This window comes from Crocodylus porosus, unplaced genomic scaffold, assembly GCF_001723895.1.
Source record: "Crocodylus porosus isolate Cpor-Errol unplaced genomic scaffold, CroPor_comp1, whole genome shotgun sequence".
NCBI classification, from domain to species: Eukaryota; Metazoa; Chordata; order Crocodylia; family Crocodylidae; genus Crocodylus; species Crocodylus porosus.
The window spans coordinates 863,060-873,466 of NW_017728932.1; the positions used below are offsets into that span (position 1 = coordinate 863,060).

General features: G+C 50.6%; 1 protein-coding gene across 1 annotated transcript; it reads left to right on the plus strand.

Moving 5' to 3' along the window:
• Positions 1 to 944: 944 nt before the first annotated feature.
• On the plus strand, positions 945 to 10,090 carry RHBDD2 (rhomboid domain containing 2). Its single transcript, XM_019545285.1, has 5 exons — positions 945 to 998; positions 1,226 to 1,385; positions 1,910 to 2,311; positions 2,762 to 2,912; positions 8,384 to 10,090. Exons 1-5 carry the CDS (start codon positions 945 to 947, stop codon positions 8,760 to 8,762), a joined length of 1,146 nt encoding a protein of 381 aa, XP_019400830.1. The 3' UTR covers positions 8,763 to 10,090.
• The last annotated feature ends 317 nt before the right edge of the window (positions 10,091 to 10,407 follow it).

Here is a 10,407-nt window from a genome sequence, read left to right on the forward strand (position 1 = left end):
CAGATGACAGGACAAGGATCAATGGTCTCAAGTTGCAGCAAGGAGAGAAGTTTAGGTTGGATAATAGGAAAAACTTTCTCGCTAAGAGGGTGGTGAAGCACTGGACCAGGTTCCCTGGGGAGGTGGTGGAATCTCCATCTTGGGAGGTTTTTAAGGCCCAGCTCAACAAAGCCCTGGGTGGGATGATGTAACTGGGGCTGGTCCTGCTTGGAGCAGGGAGTTGGGCTACATGTGACCTCCTGAGGTCCCTTCCAACCCCCATTTTCTATATGCCTTTGTTTTGGTCTGTCATATGTGTTCTGTTGTCTCTCGCAGCCTACTTTGAATGAAGGGTGGAAATTATGCCCATCCATGTTGAAGAGGTTTAAGCCAACCTATAACAATTAACCTTTGAACGCTTATGTAACACGTGAGTACAAAAAAGTAGTTAAGACTAACTAGTTGAGAGAGGTGTAAACTTTCATAAGTGACATCTGACAAAGCAGACGGTCACCTCTGAACTAGTCTCTAAGGTGCCACCCTGCCCTGCCGTGTGTAACACAGATGTCCTGGTCACGTGTTGATTACAGATCCTGTCTTGCTTGTCCTAAGAGGGGGAGGGTGGCTAATTCATAGCTCAAATAACCCCGGTGCCACCCTGAGATTATCCAGCTGGGTATTTCAAGAAAAACATTAGGGCTCCCCCGTAATTTTTTCTTCTTTCTTCTACTAGTGCTACCTCTGCCTGCATCGAAATACTCCCAACACGAGGTTAACTGCAGGTGCTTAGCGCACACCTGTGATTTGGCCCTGAATGAGTTCCAGTTAAATAAATAAATAAAACTCCCTGCCCAAACTTTCACGCTCCCGGGCTCTACTCTACTTCGTGTGTGTTTGGCTCCTGTAACCGCGGGGCGGGGGCCTTGCACTAGTGCCCGGCTCCTGCCGAAGTGCGACGGGGCTCGATGTCGGGAACCAGGTCCGTCCCCGCGTACGTGGCGCCGGCAGGAAGCGCGGAAGTAGGCCCCTCCTGCCCGGGGCGGCCGCGCGAGGGAAACATTCCGGCAGCAGGACGGGCGGGGCGGAGCCCATGTGCTGGGGCGCGGCCTCTCCGCGGCCCGGCTGGTTGCCACGGAAACGCACGCGGCTTCCGCCCGGAAGGGGGAGAGGCGGTGGGGCAGCATGGCGGCGCCGGGGCTGGGGTGCTGGTGCCGGGGGGCGGCCTGGTGGCTGCAGGGCCCCATAGGCTTGCCGGGGGGCGGCCTGGCCGCGCGTCCCCGCGGCTGCCTTCCTCACGGCGTTGTTGTCCTTGGCGGTGTCCGGGCCTGGGCTGCTGCTGCTGGGGGACGGGTCGGCCGCCCTCTCCGCCTGCTCGCTGCGGCCTAGCGCGGTGCGCGGCGGGGAAGGTGAGGCGCTGGCCCGGGCCGTCGCCGCCTGCCCCCGCCCCCAGCTTTGCCCCCTCGGCCCCAAAACCTCCCTCGCGGTCGCATCCGCTGGGAGCTCCCTCCCTCCTGGGCCTGTCGTTCTGCTCATGCGGAGCCTCGCTCCTGCTTGGGGGCTGGCTCACGCGGCCCAGTGGGGGCTTCGGCTGTCCTGCCCGGGTGCCCCTCCAGCCCCCTGGCCCTGCCCGCCCGCCTGAGCTGCTGTTGTGCTGCCTGCTCCTGGTCGGAGCTGCTGCGTACCACGCGCTGCGGCTTGGCCGCCCTGGCATGGCCTATTCCTGCGGCTGCCTCCAGGCTGAGCTAACGTTGGTTGTAATTAGCGCTTTGGCCAGTGGGCTTGTAACGGCCCTCCACGCCCTCATAGGCTTGAAGACATTGACTAGCCCTATGGTTTTCTGCCTTATTTTCTTTCCATCTAATCATGCCTAAAATACCAATGGTAAATTTTTATTTCTGTTGGTACTTCTCTAAAAAGGCTGTTTGCTCAGTTCATAGGTTGGTGACCTTCATCTTTGTCTATGAAGATCTGATATCCTTGGCGTGCAGTGCCGTTATCATCTGGTACTTTGCAGGCAGCTTTGAGAAGAACGTGGGCACAGTGAAGCATTGCTTCCTCACTGTTGCTTTTGCCATTTCTTCTGCCCTGCTGTTTCTCAGCCTTGAGGCTGTCTTCTCTCAGCTTTCGGGGGTTGAAGATGCCAAAGGATTTATTCCAGTTGCTTTTGCCATGTTTGGTGTGTCTACAACCCGGTCACGGATGAGAAGAGCACTTCTCTTTGGGTTTAATGTTCCCATTGTACTGGTGCCGTGGATTATGCTCTGTATGACCTGGTTTATTCCTCACTCCTCTCTCCTGGGTAACACATGTGGCCTCTTAGTTGGGGTAGCCTGTATCCTTTCTAGCTGGGGGACAGAAAGAGCATGAGAGCTGGGATTGTGAGAGGGAGAGAAAGAGAAAACATGCTAAATTCAAGGCTTAGGCTCACAGCTTTATGTTATTTATTGAGCAAAGGTACGGTTCTCTGTATGCTGCTTAAAGTCATATTAGGTTTATTGTTACTCACAAAGGACTGGAAATGCAATCGTTTTCTCCCCTTGCCTCCACTGTTGTCCATGGAGCTTTAGTGCATGCAGGGAATGCAGGACAGTGGAGCATGGTGCTCCTGTCATCTGAAATTTGAGGCAAGGTAGAACAAACTTTCTCCTGCCTTTCTAGCTTGTGTGCTGTGTACAGGGAAACCTTGATTTATGGCAAAAAATACTATAGGCCATGTGCAGAAAGCATGTCCTGTGGTGCCCTTCTACCAGAAGCTGTCTCCTTAACATGTTCCTAATTTCAGATGGTTTTGGCTACTGCTTCTGCTTGGATCTCCCAGAGTCAGTTGTAACCAGGCTAGATCAGAAGCTTCCTTTCTGCCTGCTGAAGAGAATACCAGGACTGAAATACATTCCAGGGTCTTTGGCAGAGAGAAGAGCTTCCCAAAGCAAAAAGTAAGTGCTTGAACTCCAATAACATTTCTTATTGAAAAGGGAGGCTGCAGTCAGGAAATGGAAGGAAAGTGCTGTGGTGTGGCAGAAGCACCATTGGGGTGCTTGCCACTTAGTGGGCTGTTGCAGGTGACAGATGAGCCTGCATGGTGAGCAGCAGGGAGACCCCCCACTCCCCTCCCTGGGTAGCCGTTTTAAGGGGGAAGGTGTGTGGCAGATCACCTTTGGGCTAGGGACAGACATTACACATAAACCAATTTAAATGATCAGAAACTGGTTTAAACCTGTAACAGAACAGATGTTCATTGCACATAAGCCAGTCTGAAAATGGCTGAAACCAGCTTGAGGTAAACCTGGTTGAATGCAATAGCAGACTTAAACTGGTTTGAGCCAAATCAGTTATGCAATGTGTGTCCGAGACCCCTTGCTGGTTTAAGATAAACCATTCTGGCATGTTCACTGGGCTGGGCTCTCTGCTCCATAGCAGGACTGGCCCCTCCCCTCTGCTCCCTGGCTGCAGCTCTGGCAGAGACTTGCAGGCTGCTCCCCACCACCCCCTCACCACTCCCTACTAAGCAGGAATGCCCCCCTCTCCTCTGCCTTGCTGAGAAGTATCTTTGTGTATTAGCCCACCCCCCCCAGCTCAGTGAAGGGAAGGGAAGGAAGGGCTGCTCTAGCAATCCCCAGTTTCTAGCCTGACCCACTGCAGGGATGTGCCTGCATGTCTGGAATGAAAAATAAATGTTTTCCCACCTACAAATCAGTTCAGGCTTTGCAGGTTAAACTAACCTGCAAAGATTGAGTCAATTCAGATTCAGGCTTTTTAAATGTCTGTCCCTAGCCTTGGTATCTGCCACTTCAAGGCTGAGAGCAGGCAGCTGTCAAGTGCAGGCCAGCCCTGGTGAAGCAGCCATTTTAGATCCAGGCCCACAGGGCTGAGGGAGCAGTCTGCAACAACACCTGGTTGTTGTTCCTGCTGTTCCTGGAACCTGTTGGAGGTAAGGGGGGAACTGTGGGGATGGCAGGAGGTTCCTAGGGGGCCCAGTGAGGTCCCAAGCCCCTGAAAGAAGGCTAGGACCTAGTAAGAGCGAGGCCAAGCCAAGGCATGGGGCTAACAACTTGTAGGCCTACAAAGGGGCCAGGCAAGCCCCTGAGTGGATCTGGCAGGCGTGAAGCCAGGGGCTCAGGTGAGTTGAGTTGGACTAGGCCTCAGGCAGCATTGTGGGGGCGTTAGGCCAACCTGGATTAGGGTGAGGGCTGTATGGTGGGACCCCCCAGGAGTATGGGAGTCAGTGGCTGCCAGGCTGACTTTCTGATCCCTTGTACTGGTCAATGCAAGAGGGCCGGGGCCTGAAGGCTGAGGGGCATTTAAGCCTAATGCAAGGGGCAGGTCAGGGCCACGGTGAGCTATTTGGCACCCCAACTGACCTGGAGGCAGGGCCAGAGCCTATAAGGGCTGATGGTCCCTTTGATATGGGGGACATCACAGCTGAAGAGGGTAGGGGTCAGCCAGCGTGCAGGCTGTTATGATGGAGGCTACAATACAGCTGATGGAGGGGAGGTATCCAAATGGGGATCTGAGTGAGAGCTGGGCCCAGGGAGAGAGAGAACCTAGATACATCACCCAGGAGCCGTAGCAGGGGAACTAGACCAGGGCAGGTAGGCTTGCGTGGTCCTGGGCATGACCCAAAACTACACCCTGCTGGGGAAGGGTGGTCTGGTGAGGCTGTCTGTGGCGGGACGGTCCCCCCAGAAATGCCAGGTCGGTTACCTCCCCAGTGAAAGACAGGTAGGGGCGCCTGATAACCTCAGTCCCCACCATTTGGTGGGTTGTTAAGACTGGAGGGTAGTGGGGCCAGGCATGCCTAGGGAGAGGTACCTGAGCCCAGTGTGAGTAATGGGGGCCAGGTATGCTTGGCAAGAAGCATGCAAGTCCTATGTGGGGGCCCCCAGTGGCCCTAGTTGGAAGGGGCAGTAGTTGTGAGACCCCAGAGAAGGGGTGGTGAGGGATAGATCCTAGGGTAGGGTGGCCATCATAGAGGACAGTCTGGTTGTCCTCTGTCCTCTATAGATACAAAACTGAATGCCTGCATGTCCTCTATTTTTCTCTTGAAGAGAAAAGTAGACGACATAAAGGCATTGGATTTTGTATCAATAGAGGACAGGGTGGCAGAAAACCGGAATGTCTTCTTTGGCCATCCAACCCTAGGGAGAGGGCATATATGGAAGCCCCAGGAAGAGGCAGTGAGGCCAAGTTGATCTTTGCATGCCTGAGGCAGAATGATGTGGCACTGTGAGAGTCAGGGGTGGAAGGGGCAAGTAGTTGGCCCTAATGAGGGGGCGACAGTGACAAGTAACCTGGAGAGGGGCTTGGGTCAGAGCTCCGCCCAGGAATTGGCTGGTCACAGTTCAGATGAGGGTTGCAAGAGGCTGCGCCAGCCAAGGGTTGTGAATAGGCAAGCCTGATGGCCTACACGGTCACTCAAGCAAGCAGGGTAGGTTGGGTGTGACCTACTGAGGGGCAGCATGTAAGAGGCCCAGTGAGAGTGGGGGAGTGCAAGAGACCTGGTGAGAGCAGGTGGGGTGAATGAGGCATGATGAGGTGGAGTGAAAGGATGAATGCATGAGGCGTTACAAGGGGCTAAGTTTGGAGCCAGAGCAGAGGGCAACTCAGGGATGCCATCTGTGAGGCATGGGACATGATAGCAGATCGGAGTTGTGTGTACACCCCTAGGCATTGAGGTCATAAATAGGCAGCCTTCCCACATTTTTACAACCAGTATTTTAACAAGGTATGGCAGGAAAGACTGAGCAGACTGCCCTAGACAGGTGGTTGGGCTGGTAGTGTGACTGGGCCTTGAGAGTTGCCCTCGGTCACAGGTGGCAATAATGGGAATGCTAGAGAATCACAGAAATCATAGCAGAATATGGGGGAAGAGACCTCAAGACCATCTAAGACCTTAGGACCCCATGCTTCAGCCAGGATCATCCCTGTCTTCATTGTCCCAGATGAATATTTGTCTAACTGACACTTTATAACTTCCAGTGAAGGAGATTCAGCTGTTTCTCTAGGTATCCTCTTGTGGTATTTAACCACCCTTATAGTTAAAAGGCTTTTTCTAATATCCAACCTAAATCCACTACTTCTTGTCCTGCCCCCTGTGAACAAAAAGAACAGTTAATTATATTCCTTCTTATAACAACACTTGTTGTGGTTTGCAAGTATGTCAGAACAAAAACAACGATGTCCTCGGTCTTGTTCCTTGAGGTTAAGAGAAGGAATGTAATTTGCTTGTCAGAATATCTTAGGAAGCGGGAGTTCCTGCTTTTTTTCCTGGCTGTGATAGTCACTGGCGTTGTGTTCTTGGGCAGTTCACTTAGCCCATCTTTACCTCAGTTTAGGTCACAGGAATAAATAATATTGTGATATTGGACTTTGAGAGAGACTGGATAGAAGGTTTATTATGAACGCAGGGTATTATAATGAAAAATGTTAGTTATTAAATTGGTAGTGTGTAACTATTTAGGCTCCAGGGGTGACTGGGATGTCCCCCTGCTGGCTATACAACCTTTACCCTGCTCTAGCTCAAGGGTGCCCTTCCCTCTTTGCTTTCCTGCCACACCTTAATATAATTGTTTGATTGGAAGTGAGCCCCAGTTCATCTAGATGGCAGCTAGTTCTTCCTGGATCCTATTGATCTCTGCCCTGCCCTTGCTAGGTGGGCCCTGATGGCCCTTCACTGCCCAGGACACCTGTTAGCCTCAAAGATAATCATGACGTCTGACCTCCCCTACAGCAATGCTCATGTCATGAAAGTGTTACTACTTAATTTGGATGGGCACTTGGCCCCAATCTGATATCAGGCCATCTCAGGCCTTTATACCCTTCTTGAGGTCTTGGCTTCTTGTCCTGTCACTGATCCCTTCAGTTCAGGCCCAGTTCAGTGACTTCTGGATCTCAGCCTGAGTCATTCTCTCAGGTTGTGCCCTGCTTGGGCTTTGGACCACTGGCCCTGATCTCACCTCTCTAGAGCTGTCTCCGCCCTGGCGCAGGCAATGACCCTGCTCTAGCTCTGTCCCTGGCCCCTGTGCCTGTCAGTCTCATGCACAGGATGCCCTGGCCCTGACTTAACCCTCCCTGGGCACTGGGGCCCCTGGTCCTCATCCCGTGCCTGCCCAAGCTAAGCTTCAGTCTCTCTCTCTCTCTCTCTCTCTCTCTCTTTCAGCTTCAACCTACAGTATGCCCTGAATCCAGGCCCCTAGTAAGGCTCTAAATACTGGTGTGCCCTGGCACCCTGTTGTGGGTTAAACCCCCAGGCATCCCTTGGGTGTACTGCCATGGCCTCCACAGACTCCCCTCTCAGCCATGACCAAACCACTAGTTAAAACTAATGGAGGAGTAAGCCTTCTGGCCACAACACAAACTAAACCTTCTCTTGGTTCAACCAAACAATGGCTACCTGCCTGCATAACCAGGCTTCCACTTCAGGTAATATTCTTCTCTAGGGCAGCAGCACTCTGTTTTCCTTCCTCAGGATAGCCCTGGTGCCATCTAGGAACTTTCCTGCATTACCCCAGCTCTGGAGCTCTTGCTTCAGGGCCAGACTGCCCCACCTGGCTTATGGCCTGTGTTTATATACCTCCCTGAACTGCTGTAGGTGTTTCCTGATTCAGTTTGCTGGCCCAACCCCAGGGTGACTTACTGCTGCTGGCTTCTGTTGTGCTCGTATCTTGTCTCCCATGCAGCGTTCTAGCCCATGATGCTACTGCAGTAAGTGCTTCTATCAGATAAGTTCCTACATACCTGTTCCCTGGCCATTCACAATGAGTAGCTTTCCCCACCTGAGGCTTTCGCTCTCTCTAGGGAGCCTTCAGTTCTCTGTTGCATAGTGTTTTAAGTTCTGCCCCATTCTCAAGGCAGGTTAATATGTGGGATCAATAGGTAGTTCTGAAAGGTTAATGTATTAAGTAGAGCATCTTCTGATTCATGCCTTCTGCTAGCAGTTGCTGTTTCTGGATGCTCACTTCTGAAATAGTCATTATATTATGAATATTTCTTACCCAAATACTGCCAACTCTCTTCCTCCTCTGATGGCTTTGTGTCTTGGTAAATAATGCTTGACAGGTGCTTTTTCTGATTTAACAGCTTAAAGGACACACAATTTCAATGGCGATGGTTACAGAAATCTTACCTTGCTTTGGAGGATTGGCAAGTTTCATGCCAATGAGAGACTTGTATCCACATTACCTCCATTGAGGAGTATGGGTGTATTTCTAATGGGTAATGCCAGGCTTTTTGTATATCACTGCTGAGTATTCTGTAGCAACTGAGCTCAGCTTGCTGTCGTAGAGTGACTCCTGTTACATGCTCATGGTGATTTTGAACAATGAAGTTTGCCAAGAGGGCATGTACAGAGATTGGGAAATGCCAAGTGTAAACACCATGTAACACTATTTTTTCCGTTTCTGTTCAGGATTAATCCAGTGCCGGGCTCATACCCCACTCAGAGCTACTACTGCCCTTCACCTTCAGCACTTCCTACCATGCAGATACAGCACCCTAATGCCCAGAGCCTAGAATCCTGGCATAGCTACACACCAGGTTACATCCACGCTCCTGCCCCATACCAAACCAGCACTGCCTTTGGAGAATTTTACATACAGAACCACTTTGGTGCCTCATCTGGACATGACTGCCAACCACCTGATTCTGCTTCCCTCCAACATAAAGGGCTGCCTTACTCTCAGATGTCTGTAGGGCTGGAGAATTTAGAAGCAAAGCTTCAGCAAGCACCAGGGTTGCCAGCAGGAGCAGCTAGTTCACCGGAGCTGTCAGAAATCCAAATATACTGATGGTCCACTGAGACAAGGGTGGGAAATAGCCTGTAGCATAGCACTACTAAGACATGAGACTGCTTCTAAGAACTTTTATTTTAACTGGATTGACTGTGGTCAAAGCAAGTAATCAGTGGTGCCCCCTGACTTGGTGGTCTCAGTGCGGCCCACTTATGGGCTTTTAACCCTCATCAAGTTTTCTTTTATTTATATTCCTTTTTTCTTTTTGATACTTTTTGATATTTGTTGGGAGCTGTATGTGTTGCATCTGTGTATCTCATACGGTCAGATCCCTTGCTACTGGTTATAAATCTCCCCTATCTAGGCTAAGGGTGGATCCTGGTTACAGTATACCTGTCCCTTGACTTAGTTCAGCTATGGGAAAGAGATGTCTGTCAAAACACTGGATTTTAATTGGATTACAAGGGCTAGCACAGGTCCAGTTTCGGTTGCATTCCTCCACTCTGTCAGAATGTTATGAGGGCCCTCATCTTGGTTTCAGGTTTAGCGCAGACAGGGCCCAACTGATCCAAGATTACCTCTTGGGTTAGGGATAACCTGCCTGTTCTGTAATAGGCCCTGACTTAACTGCAATGTTAAATGAATGGAGAAAGATGGACCTGTGCATAAGGTTAATTTTCCAATACGGATGTGCCTAAGAACAAGCTTAGTGTGAAGTGAGGTGAAGTATTTAGGTGAAGTAGATGGCTGGCTGCATTCCCTGTTACCCCAAGGGACTCAGCAGCGATGTGCCGCTGAGTCCGTTGTTGGCACTGGCCATGCAGACTGCATTCCCTTCACAGACATCTTGCCTTGCCTTGCCCTCCATAATAGACACCTGCAATAACATGGCATGTGGCCCACAGTTCCAGCTGTGCCTTCAAAACCTCGAGAGGGGCTGGAGAATATTGTTGAAGGGATTTGTGACTCCTCTGGAGACTTAAGCTACTACATACAAACTAATACATCTAAGAGGGAGGGGCCTGAGAGACTTGGTGAATCAAACAGTAGGTAGTTGTTACTCTCTTTTGCAGGATTTGTTGAGATGTTAGAGTATTCTCCAGTGCTTATAAACTAATGAGCTTTACCACAAGCATTTTGAAATGGCAAATGAGCACTGTGAGATTGTAGCATGAGGATGAAGACTGACAGTGGCTGCTGTGTGTGTCTTCATGCAGAATGCAACCCTTGAATATTACCTAGAAAGTGAAGTTACATAGGCTGTTTGGTTTCCTGCTGAAAAACTGACTTGTCTTGAAGCAGTTGGGAGACAAAATTCTTTGATGTAGCTCTGCTGCAATCCTACCCAACAGTCCAGGCTAGTTCAGCAGTGATTTGTTAAAGAAAAGAGACACCTGCTGGTAAAAGATGGTACTGCAGAGGTAACCAGGATTGGGAACTGCTTATTGCTAAATGGAGTGTTAGTTTATAGACATTATCCAATGGTGTTGACTAGTGGAAAGGCAAATCCACTAAAATACTGACTTAAGAGTTGCTGTTGCATCAGTTTGTGTGGAAGGAGTGGGAAGAAGAACCCCCTGGAATAACTAGTCTGGAAAAAATCAGCTATAAAGAATTCTTCCTGAGGCAGTCAGGCTTGCATCCTGGTAAACAAAACTTTTACACCAGGCTGGGCCAGCAACTTGGCTAAAGAGCTGCCAAA

Bases quoted from the DNA above. Each gene is read 5' to 3' on its own strand.
- RHBDD2 (XM_019545285.1), top strand. From the start codon at position 945: ATGTCGGGAACCAGGTCCGTCCCCGCGTACGTGGCGCCGGCAGGAAGC. The intron at 999-1,225 runs GTAGGCCCCTCC...AGGGCCCCATAG, and splicing joins CGCCGGCAGGAAGCGCGGAA to GCTTGCCGGGGGGCGGCCTG. The intron at 1,386-1,909 runs GTGAGGCGCTGG...CTGTTTGCTCAG, and splicing joins CGCGGTGCGCGGCGGGGAAG to TTCATAGGTTGGTGACCTTC.